Here is a 21,832-nt window from a genome sequence, read left to right on the forward strand (position 1 = left end):
ACAACATTGTTCACCATAGGATTTGTCCAGGTAGTTTTTGCATTAGTTTTACAGTGTTTTATTACGTTAATAACACACACACAAATAAACGAATTGTATCTTCAGAGTGTTCCAAGTAATAGAATATACATGGAGCCACTAGACAGTTTTATAAAGTAATTTCTTTGATTTTTATTACCGCTAACCTTTCTCAGCAACCGCCTCTTCAGATAAACACCTACTTCTTCAGTTACAGTTTGTGGAGTCAACGTCCATGTTCCACAGCACACTGTCTTACGACTTCAGCCTCACTTGAATCGCGTCATTGGCAGTTGCTAGTTCGCCCGCGTTCTACTGTGCATAGGGATGACCACTTTCCTCAGTCAACTGTCCATGATTTCATTGTTCACTGTAGCATATAAAACACTGCAAAAAACAGTTCTCCTCACTGTAGTTGCAGTTCTAGACGTATCTCACCAAATGAGAAAATATCTACATTTACATCTACATCATACTCTGCATATCACCGACAGTGTAAGGCAGAGGGTAAATCCCACTGTGCGACTTATTAGGATTTCTCCCATTCCACTCATGTATGGAGCGTGGGAAGAATGATTGTTTAAATGCCTCTGAGCTTACAGTCATTATTCTAATCTTATCTTCACGACCCCCATGTGGGCGATACATAGGCGGGTATAGTCATAGAATCATCATTTAAAGCCAGTTCTTGAAACTTTGTTAATAGACTTTCTCGGGATACATCTATCTACAAGAGTCCGCCAGTTCAGTTACTTCACTATCTCTCTGACACTCTCCCACAGGTCAAAGGAAGCTGTGACCATTCGTGCAGCCATTCTTTGTATATGTTCAATATCTCCTGTTAGTTATACTTGGTAGGGTTTCGCACACTTGAGCAACATTCTAGAAACCATCGTTCGAGTAGTTTGTAAGCAATCTCCTTTGTAGACTGATTCCAACTGCCCAGTATTTTTCTAATAGGCCGATGCCTACCACATGCTTTACCCATGACTGAGTCTGTACGATCATACCAGTGCATATCCCTACAAAGTCTTACACCCAGGTATCTGTGTGAGTCGGTCGATTCCAACAGTGACTCATTGATACTAGAGTCATAGGAGACTACTTTTCGTTTTGTGCAGTGCGTGTCTGAACATTTAAAACAAGTTGCCAATCTTTGCACCACTCTGAAATCTTGTTAATGTTAACATTGTCTGCAAGGTCATTGATATACAACATGAGCAGAAAGGATCCCAACACACTTCTGTGCGGCACACCCGAAGCTACTTCTACATCTGACAATGACTCTCCATCCAAGATAACATGCTGCGTCCTCCCAACTAAAAAGTTCTCATGCCAGTCACAAATTTCCTTGATACCCCTTATGATGGTACTTCTGACAGTAAGTGTCGGTGTGGTCCTGAGTCAAATGCTTTTCGAAAATCAAGAAATACTGCACCTTCGTGACTGCCTTGATCCAAAGCTTTCAGTATATCATGGGAGAAAAGTACGAATTGGGTTTCATATGATCGATATTTTCGGAATCCATGCTGGTTGGCATTGAGGTCATTCCATTCAAGATAGCTCATTATGTTTGAGCTCAGAATATGTTCTAAGATTCTACAAAAAATCGATGTCAAGGATATTGGATGGTAGTTTTGTGGAACATTTCTGCTACCCTTCTTGTGAAAAAGGTTGTGACCCCAGTTTTTGTTTCCCAGAAACTGGGCACATTTTTTGTTTGTTTGAAGGATCTATGACTAATTACAGTAAAAAGAGGGGCTAACTCAGCTGCAAATTCAGTATAGAATCCGACAGAGATTCCATTGGGTCTTGGTGCTTTTTCATTTTTAAAGATTTCAGCTGTTTTTGAACACCACTGACACAAGTACTTATTTAATTCGTCTGTTCATTGGTTCGAGGATTGGGGAAATTCTCCTGAGTTCTCCTTTGTAAACGAACATTCGAGCATGGAGTTAAGCATTTCAGCTTCTGCTTTGCTCCTCTCAGTTTTAGTTCCTGTCTCATTCACTAGGGACTGGACACTAACTTTTGTGCCACTAGCAGCCTTTATGTACGACCAGAATTTCTTTGGTTTCTGTGAAAGATCACTTGACAACATTCTGCTAGGTAGTCACTGAAGGCATCACGCATTCCCCTCTTGACAGCCAAACGCGTTTTATTTATTTATGTGTTTGATTTTTTTTAAATTTGTGGTAAGTTGATATGGGACGAAACTGAGGTCATCGGTCCCTAGGGTTACACACTACTTAATCTGACTTAAAGTAACTTACGCTAAGGACAACACACACACCCAAGCTCGAAGGAGGACGCGAACCTCCAACGGGGGGGGGGGGGGGGGGGGGGGGGATCCGCGCGAATCGTGACAAGGCGCCCAAGACCACGCGGTTACCCAGCGCGGCGCACGTTTTATTCAGCAACTCTCCATCTATAGCCCTACACTTTGTTTTACGCTTATTATGCGGTAATTTCTGTTTCTTTAGAAGTTTCTTTACAGTGAATGTATACCATGCATGTTCCCTCGTATTGGGTTGAAATCTATCCAGTGCATGGTCACAATTTTTTTTAAACCTGAGTCATAGTTCCTCTACATGCTCCTGCCCTGTGCTGAAAGTTTTAAGTTCCTCACTGAGATATGAGACTACTCATTTTTTATGTAGTTTATTGAAAATGCGTCTCTTTGTGCTTGATTTAGTTGCTCCTGTACTTTAGTGGTCGTTAAGCCATTACTGTGCCACAATCACTGATACCAGTTTCGATATGAACATCCTCAAAGAGGTGAGGTCTATTTATTACCGTTAGATCATAACTGGGGTTCCTAGCTATCTCTTCTATGTAGTTTCCAGAGAAGTCATTTAGTAATGTTTCACACAATGTCATATCACGTCCACCACTAACAAAACTGCGATTTTTCAATTAATTATTACATGATTTTAAACATGGCTGCGGCAGCAACTGTTAAAATTCTTCACAATAAAGGATGACAGCCAAAAACAGTTGCAGGATAAAAATTTTTTATTAAAATTCTTGACCAAAGTTTCGGTACATATAAATATACCTTCATCAGAAGTAAAACTTCTAAAATTACATCATGCAATGGAGAATAATAAAAACAATTATGCCAATTATTACTGACGACGCCTTTGGCATAATTGTTTTTATTATTCTCCATTGCATGATGTAATTTTAGAAGTTTTACTTCTGATGAAGGTATATTTATATGTACCGAAACTTTGGTCAAGAATTTTAATAAAAAATTTTATCCTGCAACTGTTTTTGGCTGTCATCCTTTATTGTGAATTAATTATTATATGATTAAAGTCTCCATTGACTGTTACTTCACGACCGGGGGACTTATGTTTGCGGGAAATGGGGTACCGACAATGTGATAGTAGAACAGTGACACACTAGCAAAACTGTTATCTTCCCAATTAATTGTTGCGTGTTTAAAGTCTCCACTGACGTTTACTGTATGACTTGGGAACTTACATATCTGGGAAATGGGGTGCAGACAGTGTGATAGTAGAACGGTGACAAAATGTAGAGATGCGATTTCCACACTGTTTATTAATAGACGCATATAAATAACATGTATAACCATTATGAGCATACAGAGCATACTGATCCCTACTGCCTCGTGGGGCAGCAATCCTCATTTACAGAGTCAGATATGTTACACCGCCACACCGCACTGCCTTAGTCCAGAGCACATGAGGAGGGGCTGAAGTGATGAAGGCAGCTGTGTGACAGTGGGTGCGATGGAAGACACGTCGTACTTAGCAAAGTGTGCCAGGCAGTTTAGGTCATGCCAAGGGTGTGACGTTGTGGTACGACTAACGGGTTGCCGCCAGTGGCGTTAGCAGGTAAGGAAGTAGTCTCAGCGACATCTGTAATTGCTGCTGGTTCGGCGGCGGTGTTCGAAGGCGGAGCATGTTGGCGGCGTTGCCTTGCATTGTTGCATCCAGAGGAGGTGTCACGGGGCCGGCAGCGGTGTAAGCTGGGATGGTGAAGGCGAGTGTAGCATCAGCTGAAAAATGGGAGGTGAGTCCTGTCATGTCAACTTCTGGCGAGACACGAGTGGTGTCCATGAAACTGTGTGACAGTGCTTGCCTGCCCATGTAGGTAGGAGTAACCGTGAGGTCGGTATAGACGTAACATGACAGATGTGTCGTCAGGCAGAAAATCCAGGAGATTCACACGCGCTTGAAAATTTACTGACGCGTCCGTAGGAGCCAGTGGGGCAGGAGTGTCTGTTGTGGCAGGTCTGCTCAAGTCCAAGCCCGTTTAAGTCGGTTCATGTGACTGGTGTTTTTTTTTTTTCAGGAATTACAATATCAAAAGTGTTTGTATCATGCTTCAACACTCGACATGGCCCTGTAAATGGCGGTTGTTGGCCGGGTTCCACTGAGTCTGTACATAACGTCGCATGAGGACGTGTGACCTGGTATTCGTGAATAAAAATTCGTTGTCATGTGATGGAACGGGGCTGGAATACAGATGTTTTGTGTGTATGTGCTCACACGCGTGACTAAGTCTGTTAAGTCCTCATCTGTGGGGACCATTTCATGTGCTACAAAGTCAGCAGGTAGAGTCAGGGGCTGGCTGTATAGTATTTCAGCGAGCGACGTGTCAAGGTCATCTTTATGTGACGTGCGAATGCCCAGGAGAACCTATGGAAGAGCTTCCACATACGATTTTGAGTGGCACAAGAGAGCAGCTTTCACTGCCCAATGCCATTGTTTCATGAGGCCATTGGACTGAGGGTGGATTCGAATTTGCGACCGTAGCAGCAGCGCGGTTGCGGACCGAAGCGCCTAGAACCGCTCGGCCACAGCGGCCGGCCTAGACATGTCAAAGTGGTGTCCAGCAAAGGTCACATCGGGTTGCCAAAGATGGTATTTGTCATCATTTACCATGACCCTTTGAGAGGTCAGCTTATCAAGGACGACACGTAGGTGGTCGTCATGGTTTTGCTCGTTTTGCAAAACGATTATGACGTCATATAGACAGACAAAACAAAAAGGCAAATTGAACAGTACCCTATCAATAAATCTCTGCTATGTCTGTGCCACGTTTCTTAGTCTGTACGGCATGCAGAAAACTCAAAGAGACAGAATGGCGTGATTATCGTAAGTTTTGGTACGTCTTCATAATCTACGGGAATTTGCAGGTATGCTGTTTCACAATGAACGATGCTGAATATTTTTGCCCCGGTCAAGATGAGGGTTCAGAATGGGTAGCTGCAAATGGGCATTGAGGTAGTGGTAGTCATTGCATAGGTATCAAGTACCATTCTTTTTAGGAACTAGTTTAATTATGGAGTCCCAAGCACTGCCTGGTGGCCTGATTATGCCAGCTCACAAAAGTTCACGCAGCAAGGTGATTCAGTGGTTATCACACTGTGTCGCATTCGGGAGGACGATGGTTCAGAACCACACCTGGTCATCCAGATTTAGGTTTTCTGTAGTCTCCCTAAATTGCATCAGGCAAATGCAGGTATGGTTCCTTTCAAAGGGAACGGCCAGTTGCCTTCCCCATCCTTCCCTAATCCGAGCTTTGACTCTGTCTCTAATGACCTATTGTCGACGGTACATTAAACACTAATCTCCTCTTCCTGCTCCTCGCAAAAGTTCGTCTACGGCAGCTCTAGCCACTTTAAGTTTGTGGGGAGCTAGGCAACAGGGCAAAGAACAGACAGGGGGAGGCCGGCCGGTGCTGCCATGCGGTTCTAGGCGCTTTAGTCTGGAACCGCGTGACCGCTACGATCGCAGATTCGAATCCTGCCTCGGGCTTGGATGTGTGTGATGTCCTTAGGTTAGTTAGGTTTAAGTAGTTCTAAGTTCTAGGGGACTGATGACCACAGATGATAAGTCCCATAGTGTTCAGAACCAGACAGGGGGACCTGATGTTCAAAAATGGCTTGGAGCACTATGGGACTTAACTTCTGAGGTCATCAGTCCCCTAGAACTTAGAACTACTTAAACCTAACTAACCTAAGGACATCACACACATCCATGCCCCAGGCAGGATTCGAACCTGCGACTGTAGGGACCTGATGTGGTTGTAATGTGGTGGTCTGTACAGTTCTGCATGGCATAGGTTGTATGTGGTCTAAAGGGGGAGCATGGAGCAAGTCCAGGAAGTGGGGCATGGCGTGATTCTCCCTTGATGTTAATGTCACACAGCATTATCTCAGGAGCTTACTTGAGTTGGGGTTGTGATGCTTCACTAACCTGAGAAATGTCCATAGTAGCATCACCATGGTAGTGATAGGTGTTGAGATTGGAGATGCTGTTGAGCTTGCATGTAGTGATGTCATGGCACCTACAATTCATCTCTGTAGTTATTCAGTGGAAGGAGAGTGACCTCGTTGTCATGATGTAATGATGAGTACTCATCTTTCTTTGAGCATAGATGGCTGAAAAGTGATTCACTTTGAGCTTCAGGTCAAGTGGTGTGTCGAGTGGTGTCAGCGTGACCAGGGGCGATGCAGCGCTGGCAAGTAGCATATCACTGACTGCACCACGGATCAACTGCCAGCTGTCCCATCATAATGGGAGGGCGCGATTTTAATTCAGCAGTAGTTGGTAGTGTCGAAGGAAGTCGGCTCCCAGGATTGGTTCAACGGTCTCTGCCACTAGGAATGTCCAAGGTATTTGCCTGCACTGAGGTCGAGTGTGTTGTGTGCAGTTCCAGCAACTGCGATTACAGTGACACTGACAATGCGCAGTTGCAGTGGCGACGAGGACAGTGTAGAAGGCGCGAGAGCAAGCAGTAGGGTGCTCATGGCTGCCCCGGTATCGACGAGGAAATACGTGTGCAGGCGTCTGTCACGTATGAATAGCTGGGGACCATCTGCCTGTTGAGATGCTGCATCAGTGTTCTTTTGTTGTGGTGTGCAGAGGCATCTTGTCAATGAAGAGTGGCCTGGTGCTCCTACTTCAGGTGACCCATACTGGTGTGGGTGGACGCTGGGTTGTCTGCAGTGCTACGCATCGTGCAAAATCTGGTTTAAAACCAGCTTTAGCGTTGTTGTGTGTTGGGTGTGGAAGCAGGCGATCACTTGGTCGGCACAGCTTTCGGTTGGACAGATTTGTCGTGGTGGCCAACTGGGAGAATGACAACCACAGCTGTCACGGTAGACGACTGTTGTCAGCTGGAGCCATAAAAGGTGTTCGGGGTGGTAGAGGCCAGGGCAGGACCCGGTTTGGCTCAGTCCGGCCATCATCGGGCAGTCCGTGGCTGCACAGAATGTTGAATCTGCTTGGCTGGGATCATGCAAGATCGGTTTTGGTGCAGGTATACTGGGTATCGACTGCACTGTAGTGCTGTTGAGCTGCATGTAGTGATGTGATGGCACCCACAATTCGTCTCCGTAGTTGCTCAAAGTACTCTCATTGATGATGAGATGCAGCTGCTGCTCAGGTGTGTGTGTCTGTCGTCATACCAGTAGTGTCTGAGAAGTGGAAACATCTAAAATCAATCACTAATAAGATCCACATTGTCTCCGAGGTGGTTAAGAAGGGTGGTGAACGTCTCGTCATCCCCAATGATGCCGCTGTCAGACATCAAACACTCGCTGAGGTCAAACCACATCACGGGAGAAGCAGGGTGGAACAACGGTAGTTTTGGATGGTCATACCAGTAGTGTCTGAGAAGTGGAAACATCTAAAATCAATCACCAATAAGATCCACATTGTCTCCGAGGTGGTTAAGAAGGGTGGTGAACTTCTCGTCATCCCCAATGATGCCGCTGGCAGACATCAAACACTCGCTGAGGTCAAAACACATCACGGGAGAAGCAGGGTGGAACAACGGTAGTTTTGGATGGTGGTGGCCATCAGTGATTTGATTGTAAGGCACCATCGCAAGGTGAACATGGCACGGCAAAGGAGACACACAAGGGGCGGGAGCTTCGGTGTGCGAAACAGGCAGGAAATGCGGTTTGGTGCAGGGCGGTGAATAATGAGGTGGGTCATGTCTTGGTGTAGGTGACGCTGGCGTTGTGCATTAATTTCGGGTGGCTGTTCGAAGAATGGCTGTGTTGTGTGAGTGAAGTCCTGAGACTGATGCAGTAGATGAGACTTTCCCAGTGTCAGATGTCTGAAATGGCGGAAAACACATGTGACAGCGTACATGAGGTTCTGCCATTATAAAGGAGGACAGCATAGTACATTTATTATGCAGCAACACTTACTGTGTCTCATGGAGTTCGTGCAGACATGCAGTCATCCGAGGCGCGGCTGACGCGGGTGTGACGTCACTCGAACCGGAAGGCAGCGGTATCTGGCCTCGCTGAAGCGATGTCCTGGAAAATGCACTCACGGAGTCCATAGTTGGTTTTGATGCTGGGTGCTGGACTGGAAGCAAATCGGTTGAGATGTCCAGTGCAGCTGGGCAACTGCAATACGAGTGACGTCTTAGTCTCTTTCGCGGAACTCGCATTTCGTCGCAATGGTTGGAATAGTAACTGGAAAACTGGAAACCACAGGTACTGAAAGGTGATGCAAACTGTGATCGCACAGTCCACTGACAGATGAATGATGAAACGGAAAGACATAGTGGTATGGCACTACCCATTGCTGTTCAACCATAATGGCACTGCGGGAGGCGTCCGTATCATTGAGGTCATTAACGCTAATGTCCTAACGTTCATAATCACTGGCTTTGGAACTGGAACACGCTATGTTTTTTCCTGTGCGAAAGTCGAAGGCACTTAGATTAATGTTTGTTACAAAGGCGGGCGGCCATTGCTTTTTGTGTATCAAATATGTAAATATCGTGAAGTCACTCAGTAAGTTCGAGACTCGTCGTGGCACAATTCGTTGGCGACACGAGGTTGGTCCAAAAATGTGACGAACAATAAAGGCATTGTGGCTATGTCGTTTGGCACTGTAGTATCGTCCGAGCCTTGGTGGATATTTAGGGACTCCGCACACAGGATGTTCATGGAATTCACGAGCACTTATAGATGTTGTCGACATTGACGAAGAAACGTTGAGGTCGTACCGTTTGCAACGACAGCATTCTTGATGACATAACCGGCGCGGCAGTTCAGCAAAATCACGGCGCGGCGTGGAAATTCTTGGTCATCACTGTGGGAAATGGGGTATCGGCCATGTGATAGTAGAATAGTGACACAAATAGAGTTACAATTTCCACATATTTGTTAGTAAGCACATATACATTACAATCTGTTAGCACAGTCTAACATAACAGTCGCTACATTCATTGCTGTAAACATTGTAACCGTTGGACAGCTGGAGCGACACTAGTGCTCTATGCGTCGAGAAAGGAGAACGTCAGTTGCGTCGTAAGCATGATGCTTGTTTTGCATCCCTTTCCTATGTGATTTACGAAATATTTGTCTTTTTTTTCTCTCCCAAGAATTGGTGTAATATCAGAAGACATAGTTGTTGTTGTTGTGGTCTTCAGTCCTGAGACTGGTTTGATGCAGCTCTCCATGCTACTCTATCCTGTGCAAACTTCTTCATCTCCCAGTACCTACTGCAGCCTACATCCTTCTGAATCTGCTTAGTGTATTCATCTCTTGGTCTCCCTCTACGATTTCTACCCTCCATGCTGCCCTCCAATATTAAATTGGTGATCCCTTCATGCCTCAGAACATGTCCTACCAACTGATCCCTTCTTCTAATCAAGTTGTGCCACAAACTTATCTTCTCCCCAATCCTATTCAATACCTCCTCATTAGTTATGTGATCTACCCATCTAATCTTCAGCATTCTTCTGTAGCATCACATTTCGAAAGCTTCTATTCTCTTCTTGTCCACACTATTTATCGTTCACGTTTCACTTCCATACATGGCTACACTCCATACAAATACTTTCAGAAACGACTTCCTGACACTTAAATCTATACTCGATGTTAACAAATTGCTCTTCTTGAGAAACGCTTTCCTTGCCATTGCCAGTCTACATTTTATATCCTCTCTACTTCGACCCCAAATAGCAAAACTCCTTTGCTACTTAAAGTGTCTCATTTCCTAATCTAATTCCCCCAGCATCACCCGACTTAATTCGACTACATTCCATTATCCTCGTTTTGCTTTTGTTATGTTCATCTTACACCCTCCTTTCAAAACACTATCTATTCAGTTCAACTGCTCTTCCAAGTCCTTTGCTCTCTCTGACAGAATTACAATGTCATCGGTGAACCTAAAAGTTTTTATTTCTTCTCCATGGATTTTAATACCTACTCCGAATTTTTCTTTTGTTTCCTTTACTGCTTGCTCCATATACAGATTAAATAACATTGGGGAGAGGCTACAACCCTGTCTCACTCCCTTCCCAACCATTGCTTCCCTTTCATGTCCCTCGACTCTTATAACTGCCATCTGGTTATTGTAGATAGCCTTTTGCTCCCTGTATTTTACCCCTGCCAATTTCAGAATTTGAAAGAGAGTATTCCAGTCAACATTGTCAAAAGCTTTCTCTAAACGTAGAAACGTAGGTTTGCCTTTCCTTAATCTAGCTTCTAAGATAAGTCGTAGGGTCAGTATTCCAATATTTCTACGGAATCAAAACTGATCTTCCCCGAGGTCGGCTTCTACTAGTTTTACCATTCGTCTGTAAAGAATTCGTGTTAGTATTTTGCAGCCGTGACTTATTAAACTGATAGTTCGGTAATTTTCACATCTGTCAACCCCTGATTTCTTTGGGATTGGAATTATTATATTTTTCTTGAAGTCTGAGGGTATTTCACCTGTCTCATACATCTTGCTCACCAGATGGTACAGTTTTGTCAGGACTGGCTCGCCCATGGCTGTCAGTAGTTCTAATGGAATGTTGTCTACTCGTGGCGCCTTGTTTCTAATGCTGTTTCTAAAAATGATTCTAAAATAAGAGCAACTAGGTACAAAAATCATGAATCTAGTGGCAAGTTACAACACATTCGTAAAGAAACACTTGTGACGTTGGATAGAACTGCAGATTACCATGTTGATATGAACGGAATATAAACACATAGATTCACACATAAGAGTCACAGACATGTTGCCACAAGTACGACCTTCATCTTTATATTATTCTAAGTGGGACAAGCAACTGCCAAATAGTGGGAGAAATATACTGTCAGTGTAAACCCCAAGTCCTCAAAGCCAATAATACTGTCAGAAGTGTTGTCTTATGTAAAATTTGCCATTAGACTTTGCATCAAATGACATATGCATTAGGTTATCAGTTTAGGAGAAATGCTGTGTCTTCTGAGTTAGAAGTTGGAACGTATTGTCACTTACCCCACGTTTTATTTGTATGCCTTCCACATACCTCTGTAATGTACGCACTGATAGAAACATAAAACATTCTGACAAAATCTTTATGCCTGCGTGATGTATTATAGTAAATATTAACACAAACAGCTTATTTTCGTCTTTCCATCTTACAGATGGCATGCTTATCTGGCTTAACAACAAATCAAGGGCATCTTTTTTTAAATATCGGAATCCTATAGTCTTCAAAATGTGTTTGTCCTTCTGCACTTGATCCTTCTGTCACAGTTTCTGTTGTTGTCTGTAGTTAATATGATAGGCACTTTCCTTGTCCCGTAATAGTTTTGTACAAAGTCTAGCGATCTGCACGTTCTGATACTCCACACGCTTTCTCTGACCACGACTAACTGCACTTAATTTTACCACATCGTCGTCAAAGCAGGTCTGTAGTGACGATTCAGATGAATGTTTCGCTGAAATATGGAGAGTTGAACTCGCTGCTTCTGTGCCGTATGAGTGTTTTACAGCTTTAGACGGATTGTCCAATCTTTGTGGCAGTTTCCTCTTCATATCGTCAGTTGAGGTGGCTTATTTGGGATGTCAAACAGTGTGGTTACTGCATTCCGCACGAGTTTATTAATGTCTACATTCATGAACTAGTTTTGCTCGACGTGTAGCGAACAACACTTAACGTTATTATAAAGGTAAACAGGGTCTTATTTCATAAGATATTCTCACCTGCTTTTCACTAGCCATTTTATGCTCCTAAAACGAAACATTAATCATCAATATGCATGTAGTTTGCAACCGAATCCTGACGATACAGTTAAGTAACACGACACCCTCTCAGGCTGCTCAGAAAACCTAAAAAAAAAGACAGATGTGGTATCTTATTCTTGTTGTTACTGCAATTCAATGCGCTAAGTACGCCCCCACTTGCAAAAACCGTTGTACAAACAAAAATAAACAACTACTATTTGCTTCCACGATTGCGCCGAACTCAACAGTTTTACTTACTGGCCCCTTGGCGTGCTGCTAGCGCAATAGGCAACAAAATCAAGGCGAAGTGTCGCGAGTTTTCCGTTAAACCGTGGTGTAAGCGTTAGGAGCGTACGATCAATATTGACCCCTACCGCCTGGCGGAGAAGCGATCCTCATTTACAATCAGAGACGTTACTCTGTGACACATAAAAGTGAATTAAGGTTTTCTCTAAAGTTATCGGTTACATCAGGAAACGAGTCTGCTGAACGATATAAGGATCCAATTATCATCTTATGCCTACTCCTAATACCGAGTCTTGCCCAATCTGTCTCACATGCAACTTCAGTTTCTTAGATTAGATTAGATTTACTTTTATTCCAATTGATCCGTAGTGAGGAGGTCCTCCAGGATGTGGAACATGTCAGAAAAACAACAATACACAACAAATATTTACGACTAAAACAAGTAAGCTAATGTACCATTCCACAGGTCTCAAGTGGAATGATCGTCATTTTTTAATGAACACTAAGAGTCATTTTACAAATACTAATGCACTGAATTTAAAATAAAAAAGTTTTTTATTTATAAGGTAATAAACATGTAATACAACTACTGTAATACTTATTTACAATGAACACATTACTGCACTGAAATGGTGCAGAAGTTAGATTAAACTTACACACACACACACACACAAATTTTCAATGAACACATTACTGCACTGAAATTGTGCAGAAGTTATGTTGTACTTATATACAAATCAGTTGGTTTTACTAAGAAATTCATCAATGGAGTAGAAGGAGTTGGCCACCAATAAATCCTTTAGGCTTCTCTTAAACTGAATTTCATTGGTTGTTAAGCTTTTTATGGCTGCTGGCAAGTTATTGAAAATGTGTGTTCCTGAATAATGCACACCTTTTTGTACAAGACTAAGTGACTTTAAATCCTTGTGAAGATTATTCTTATTTCTAGTATTGATTCCATGAATTGAGCTCTTGGTTTGAAAAAGTGATATATTTTTGATGACAAATTCCATTAAGGAATAAATATATTGGGAAGCAGTAGTTAGTATCCCTAGTTCCCTAAACAGGCTTCTGCAGGATGTTCTTGAGTTCACACCACATATAACTCTTACTGCACGTTTTTGTGCCTGGAAAACTTTAGCTTGGCTTGATAAATTACCCCAAAAAATAATCCCATATGACATTATGGAATGAAAGTAAGCATAGTATGCCAACTTTTTCATTTTTATATCCCCTATGTCTGACAAAATTCGCGTTGCAAACAGAGATTTGTTAAGACGCTTCAGCAGTTCTGTGGTGTGCTCCTCCCAGTTGAATTTATTATCAAGCTGTAATCCCAAGAATTTAACGCTGTCCACTTCTTCTATCTTCTTGTCATCATATGTTAGACATATACTCTTGGGACACCCCTTACAAGTTTTTAACTGCATGTAGTGTGTTTTTTCAAAGTTTAGTGACAAAGAATTGGCTAGGAACCAGTGATTAATGTCCACAAATATTTTATTGGCTGATCTTTCTAAGACTACACTTGATTTGCTATTTATTGCAATGTTTGTATCATCGGCAAACAAAACAAACTTGGCATCTGGTAATGTTACTGATGAAAGGTCATTGATATATACAATAAAAAGTAAGGGCCCCAAAATGGAACCTTGTGGGACCCCACATGTAATTAGTTCCAAGTTGGATGATGCCTGATAGCTTGATACATGTCTCTTTCCTAATAACACCCTTTGTTTCCTGCCAGAGATATAAGATTTGAACCATTTTGCAGCATTTCCCGTTACACTATAATATTCTAGTTTACTTAAAAGGATATTGTGATTTGACAGATCACAAAATATACCAGTTGCCTGCAATTTTTTGTCTAATGAATTAAGCACATTTTCACTGTAAGTGTAGATAGCCTTCTCAATATCAGAACCTTTTAGAAATCCAAACTGTGACTTTGACAGTATGTTATTTGAGATAAGATGGTTATAAAGACGACTGTACATTACTTTTTCGAAAATTTTTGAGAATGCTGGCAACAGTGAAATTGGACGGAAGTTTGATGCTATTTCTTTATCTCCCTTCTTAAACAGTGGCTTAACTTCAGCATATTTCAGCCACTCAGGAAATATTCCACTGATAAACGACTGGTTACACAGATAGATTAATATGTTACTTAGCTCAGAATCACATTCTTTAATTAACTTTGTTGATATTTCATCATACCCACTAGATGTTTCTGATTTTAAAGATTTTATGATGGACATTATTTCTGTTGGGGTAGTGAGGGTCAAATTCATATTATGGAAGTTACTTGAAATGTCTGGTCTAAGGTAGTCCATAGCAGCATCTACCGATCCTGACAACCCCATCTTTTCAGTAACAGTTATAAAATGTTTGTTAAAAAGTTCTGCAACACTATACACATCTGTCACCAATGTATCATTTACTCTTAATGCTATTTGTTCCTCTTCATGTCTGGTTCTACCGGTCTCCTCCTTCACTATATCCCATATTGTCTTTATTTTGCTATCTGATATGACTATCTTTTCCTTGTAATATATTTGCTTTGACATCCGTATTACAGTCTTTAATATTTTACAGTATTTCTTATAATGTGCTATAGCATCAACATTGGAAATTTTTCAGGTTGACAGATACAGTTTTCTTTTTGTTTTACAAGATACCCCTATTCCTCGAGTAATCCATGGCTTCTTTATAGACTTTGCTCTAATCTTGGTACGTTTTGAGGGAAAGCAGTGTTCGAATAAGGTAAGCACTTTATTAGCAAAATTTTATATTTTTCATTCATGCCATGAGCACTGTAAACATCAGTCCAGTGAATGTCTCTGAGGAGTGTCCTAAAATAATCAATTTTTGGCTTACTGATTACCCTCTTGAGCTCAGATTTAACAGATTTTATATCCTGTTCAGTATTAACATTTAACAGAAGGAAATGCATGTCATGGTCTGAGAGGCCATTTACTATTGGTTTTGTAACATAATTTTGTTCATTGGACTTTTCTATAAAGATATTATCAATGGCTGTTTGTGAGCAAGTGGCTATCCTAGTGGGGAACTTTACAGCGGGAATTAAGTTGAATGATAGTGTTACTAACTCAAATAAGTTCTTATTGGGAGAGTCTTTAAGTAAATCTACATTGAAATCACCAGCAACCACTATTTCTTTGTTTTTGGTTGTTAAATGGGCCCGTACAGCTTCAAGGTGGTTTACAAACAGATTAAAGTTACCTGCAGGTGCTCGATATACACTTAATACTATGAAGGATTTTTTGTGAAATTCTAATTCTGTTGCACATGCTTCCCTATGCTGTTCTAGGCAAAATTTATGAATGTCTATGTTCTTAAATTTAAGACAGTTCCTGATGAATGTGGCAACTCCTCCTTTCTCCATTTCTGATCTACAAAAGTGAGATGCTAACCTAAAACCTGTAACACTTAAAAGTTCTATACCAGTGGTCACATGATGTTCAGAGAGGCAGATTATGTCAGCTGGGTTTGAAGACTCTAATTCATCTATGCAGATAGTTAATTCTATCTCGATAGATTCATATAATTCGACAAATACTCCACCTCCATTTCCCATTTGCCTAGTTTTTCGATATACGGTTATATTTTCCGTAAAAGTCTCATTGCCATCAATTTTAGGATTCAACCAGCTTTCTGTACTTAGTACTATGTAAGCTCAACTGCTTTTTATGGGCGCTTCAAACTCTGGCACTTCGGTGCGAATGCTTCGCCAATTTAGCATTAGGATTTCAATACTCTCGCATGTGAGGAGCGTATACAGCGAAGTGAGCAGCTGTTTGTATTTACGTCGTTCGGTGGGTGATACACATTTGTTTCTCGTTCGTTGGAAATATAAAGATAATCCTTGGATAAGTGAGCGTGTCTCATATCTTTGCAATACATGAAGCGCGGCACAATAACTATCGCAGTAGCGTTTCGCGCTGCGAGGATTAATATGGCCGTCCATGTTGCGGCCGAGTTTAGGGGAGGAGGGTGGTGTGTCGTAATAAAATTGTAGTTGAGTTCCCGCGCGGGAGTTCTTATATTCCTTGTTGATTATGAATAATCGAAGAGTTGATCTTCTTCCAGGTGAATTCGATTTATATTTTTCGTAGAAATGTGATTTGTTTTCTTAGTTAATACTTGGAACATATGATCATGACAGTAGAAGTTATCACAATATATGTTTGTAGATTCATATATTCATTCAGTATTCCTCCACGTTTGATCACTTATTACTGAACTCGTTGTAATGAAGATGAGTTTTAGTATAACAAACTAATATTTTACGTGTCAGCTCACTAAGTATGTCAACATGTTTCTTTAAGGGAGTGCAAATGTTCACGAAATTACCTTCTAATTTCAGTGGGCGGTCCAGAAACGGAGGAACAACAACGCCTGAGATTTCAGGTGGAACTAGAATTTGTTCAGTGCCTCGCAAATCCTAATTATTTGAACTGTGAGTTTATTAATGTTCTTTACTGTGTATTTTGGTTCTCTCCTACTTCATAAACTGATACAAAGAAATTATTACTATGTGTTAAATGCTTTCTATGTCGATACCGGTATATATAAAATGCAGATTGTTTTATCAGTTTCAGCTATAGCATTAAAGTCACCAAATGTTTGATAAAATATTTAGTAAATTAACTGTGGAACATTTTTATTTTAGTTAATGGTCTGCAGATATCAGTCTAATCAAAGAGTGAAAATAACATAATTTATCCATCATTTTGCTGATTAATAAATGCATTTAATGCTTTCAGTGTAGTCACTGCATACAGTATAAATATACAAACAGAGGGGACACATTCTAACAAATTTTGGGTTATAGATCTTTCCTGTGAAAGTCCCACTTCAATACTGTTTTATTCTTTTAAATTAGCACTATCAGTTAATGTAGTATGTTCACCTAGTTAGAAAATTTGCTAAAGTTACTAGTAGTAAACAAAAGGTCAAGTAATATAGTGCAGTTGAAGTATATTTTTGATGAAATGTACACCTGCCAAGGCTACTGCTTTAAAAAGTGATGTGCTAGATGTCTCTTCAAACATTCACCTAATAACTATTGATTATTAAGTCAGCTATATATTTATATTATTGATTTAATACATCTAAAGAGTATGTATGAATAAAAGGCAGCAAAATCACAGGTATAAAATACAAAAAGGATAACTAGAGTAGACAGCATGAGTTTATTATTATGGTTTGTCTTCATTATCTTCTGCCATCTGTACATTCAATTTTTAACCCAGTAGCCTAGTAACTGTTGGACAATCTTTTAACGGTTTCTAGTTCAGTGCAAAACAAGATATTTTTTTCCACTCATGATAGGGAAAGTTCATTTGCACAGTTCAGTTGCGCATGCAAAGATCCAACTAATACATCCAGATTGTATATTCAGTCTTCTGTTGAACCATCGGGATGAAAAGCTTGTTGTAAATAAATTTGTGACATTTACTTTATTTAAAGCTGTTGCTCGTAGTAAGTTAGTGCTATTAGGTTTACAGAAAGTGAGCTGAAACATAATCAGTTCCAGCTATTTTGTTTACAAACCAACACTCTTTATGTGTAAGGTCAGCTGTTTTCCATGATCGTATTTTGTTCGGTCTGTGTTGTTGTAGGTGGTCTTCATTCCAAAGAATAGTTTGATGCAGCTCTCCATGCTACTCTATCCTGTACAAGACTCATCAGCTCAGAGAAACTACCACAACCTACATCCTTCTGAATCTGCTTAGTGTATTCATCTTTTGGTTTCCCTCTATGATTGTTACCTTTCACGCTTCCCTCCAGTACTAAATTGGGGATACATTGATGCCTCAGAATGTGTCCTACCAACCAAAGCCTTCTTCTAGTCAAGTTGCACCACATATTCATCTTTTCACAGATTATTTTCAGTACCTCCTCATTAATTATGTGAGCCATTTATCTAATCTTCAGCATTCTTCTGTAGCACCACATTTCAAAAGCTTCTGTTCTCTTCTAGTCTAAACTGTTGATTGTACTTGTTTCACTTTCTTACATGGCTACACTCCAAGCAAATACTTTCATAAAAGACTTCCTGACATTTAAATCTATATTCAGTGTGAACAAATTTCTCTTCTTCAGAAATGCTTTCCTTGCCATCGCCAGTCTACATTTTATACCCTCTCGACTTCGACCATCCTCAGTTATTTTGCTGCCCAAGTAGCAAAACTCGTCTACTACTTTGTCTCATTTCCTCATCTAATTCCCTCAACATCACCTGATTTAATTCAACTACATTCCATTATCCTAGTTTTTATTTTGTTAATGACCATCTTATATCCTCTCAATACACTGTCCATTCCGCTCAACTGCTCTTCCAAGTCCTTCGCTGTCTCTGACAGAATTACTACGTCATCAGCAAACCTCCATGTTTTTATTTCTTGTACCTGGATTTTATTTCCTACTCCAAATTTTTCTTCATAGTTTCATGTTTTTAACTTCCATGAATGAAGTCATAAATCTTACATTATTCATCTGCAGCAAAACCTTCCCTTGTGTACTTTTTAGTGATAAGTGAGGTTATATTAGTGTCTGGTTACAATAACTTAGCTCATTACCTGTGTAAATATTTCTTAATTCATCAAGGAAAAGTAGTTCATCTAATGCAGGTCTACCATAGTTGTAAGTAACACTATAGTTAATTGGTTTCATGACTTTTTCAATTTCTTCCTCTCCTACCTGTTGTCAAGTACACTTACTTATGCAAGTTCGCACTGAGAACATAAGTCCAAAAGCAGCAGTTTCATTGCACCTATTGTTCCACATAGTAATATATTGTTGCCAAAATAATGGGCTGCAGGGCACATCAGCAGTGTTAATGAATTCCATAGGTTCATTGAAATCGTCCCCATTTACAGCAATGTATGTATAACTTTCCAGATACATACTACTTTGTGTGACATACAGGGATTAGTACATAACATCATCATGAACTCATTTTGGTAGATAGTGCTTTTCCATGTAAATAACTATTTTTTTATGTGCTTGAGCAGCAGTCGTGCACAAATTCCTGACGCCTAAACACAGTTCAAGCATGGTTGTACAAGCATTAGTTTGTTTACTAGGAAATGTTGGACCTGGACGATGATGCATTCATGGTAGACATACTGTGGAAACTATCTCACAGTAGTGTTGACTCTCCTCCGTCTCTCTATGTAATATTGTATTCTTTGATTTGAACTGCATTGCAGTACAGCCTTTGTGCAAAACATAATTTAACAGGATTAACACTGTTGGGTGGCTTGCGGAGTATAAATGTAGATGTAGACCAAATAAAAATTAAATCAAACCAGATCACTGACAAAGGCTTAAACATGCCTCCGTATTGTTGGTAGACAAGCTCAAGCGTATACATGCTTGAACACTGGCACAAGCATTGACTATTGAAATTCAAGCTGGTTGTACTGTACTGATGCTAGTACAAATTTATCTTACTCTCAAGCATGCTTGAGCAAGCATGTTTACGCAAGAGTGCTTGCCAAGCATGCAGTTGCGTGGGGCTCCCCTAAGGTGATTAGAGACAAATAAGCTTCGTCAGAAAGTTAAAGGGCAATGCTTCAGTAATTTTTTCCTTAGGTTAGGGCAAAATAGCCTCCATTGCGCAAACCCACCCTTGTTTGATGTGGTGCAATATAAAGAATCTCTGCAACAAAACAAAAAATGTTAATGGAACTTGACATTAGTTTCTGTTTCTCACTGCCCATACAGTTCAGTCAGACACATCACTCTCACATGGGTCTTGGGCTACACTACATGTCAGTCCAACAACATAACCAGTTTTCTGATTTGTTGGCTTTGACAATTCACAACCAAACTCTTACATTCCAACCTAACAAAGACCTCAGGCTTTGCTACAGGTTAGTCAGTCACCATATCCAGTTCTGCTTCCACATTAGTTGGCTTTGCCAACTCGCAATCATTCACATTCCCACCTAATCTAGACATGGCTAGGCCACTGGTCATAATAAAAATGGTAACTTGCTGTAACAGAAAAAAACTAAAGAACGGTTCATCTGTGCAGTGCTTGTAATTAATCTCTCATTGCAACCAAAATCCACTACTGTATGCAATTCTGATCAGAATGTCACAAAACAAAAATATCCATAATTTACATAGAGATCATGATAACTTCAACATAAAAAATGCCAAATTGCCTAAATACATCAATAACAGAAACACTAAAATACAGCAGAAGTAGAAAATTAATAATGGGCCGCCCATAAAATGTGTATTATTCATACCAGTCCTCCACCAACTAAACATTCTGCAATGAAAAATGAATAATCAATTGCTGTCTGTCACCAACACAACATTCCACATTTAAGAAAAAAAATTCATTAGTGATATTTCACCATACAAGTTGCTAAATAAGTCAGTAATAGATAAATCAGAATCCTGCAACAGTGAAAATTAAAGAAAGGACCATCTCCACAGTACGAACAGTTCTTGACCGTCTGTCACCCCAAGTGAAATGTTGTATTCTGATCTTTATTTGTGTCATAAATGTAGACATCTCGCCAAAAATGTTTGTGTAAAAAAAGCTTGAGTCATTCATATTTTCTCATTTTCTGGCTAACTAATTTGCTCTACAGAAGCTTGTCTCAATCTGCCTGCCACCAATGATAAAAGCACAGGCAATGCCAAAATTTGTGCCATACCACAAACAAGAGCAGCATGCAGATGGCTCATAGTAAAGTTTAGCTGCACTGAGCATTGTTATGGCACCTGACTGTAATTAATGCCTAAATGTCCTGTGAAAGTGAATTATCATAATCACGAAAAGGATAAGATTGCTACTCATCACATACATGCTAGAAGTTACTACCTATTGGATAAGTCCTTAATCAGAGGCAGACAAACTGAAACACATATTCACACATGCTTAACTCTCATGCATACATGGCAGTTGTCGTCTTCACACAAGACTAAGGCCAGACTTTGAGGTAGACAGCAGTGATCTTCGCTGGTGTGGGTAGCGAGTCTATAGAAGGGATGGAGGGACAGCAGTATAAGGGTGGGGAATATGATAATGCTGCCTGTGGGGAAAATGCAGGGATATGGTGGGGACAGTGTAGTGGGTGTTAGGTCCAGCATCGGTAGGTTGTGTTAAGGAGCATATATATGTGGGGGGGGGGGGGTGTTGGAGGACGAAAGGGGGGAGGATAGAAGTAAAGAATGTGAAAGGAGAATGCAGTTGCGACAGATGTGTGTAGGGCTAAAGTGGGAGCAGGAAAGAAATGGAAGAAATACTGCAGGTATAGTTCCCATCTGCACGGTTAAGAAAAGCTGGTGTCAGTGGGAAGAATCCAGATCGCACAGGCTGTGGAACTATCATTGAAGTCCAAAACACATGTGAGTCCTGCATGTAGTGCTTGGTGGCATGAACAGTTATTGTGTGGTCCACCTTTCTCTTGCCCACTGTTTGGCAGTTGTCATTCATTCATATAGACACACAGCTTGTTAGTGGTCTTGCCTACAACTAAAGCAGCACTGTGATTGCAGTTAAGTTGGTAGGTCCATGACTGCTTTTACAT

The 21,832-nt window shown here is 40.7% G+C and overlaps 1 protein-coding gene across 1 annotated transcript in view; it reads left to right on the forward strand.

The window, feature by feature from the left end:
• Nucleotides 1-16,125: 16,125 nt before the first annotated feature.
• Nucleotides 16,126-21,832, forward strand: part of LOC126100380 (mediator of RNA polymerase II transcription subunit 31-A) — a 32,897-nt gene continuing 27,190 nt past the window's right edge. Inside the window, exons 1-2 of the mRNA XM_049910988.1 lie at nt 16,126-16,361; nt 16,639-16,731. Coding sequence (XP_049766945.1) covers nt 16,331-16,361; nt 16,639-16,731 — 124 coding nt within the window. The 5' untranslated portion in view covers nt 16,126-16,330. The remainder of the gene's footprint in view (nt 16,362-16,638; nt 16,732-21,832) is intronic.

Source organism: Schistocerca cancellata, chromosome 9 (genome assembly GCF_023864275.1).
Source record: "Schistocerca cancellata isolate TAMUIC-IGC-003103 chromosome 9, iqSchCanc2.1, whole genome shotgun sequence".
NCBI classification, from domain to species: Eukaryota; Metazoa; Arthropoda; class Insecta; order Orthoptera; family Acrididae; genus Schistocerca; species Schistocerca cancellata.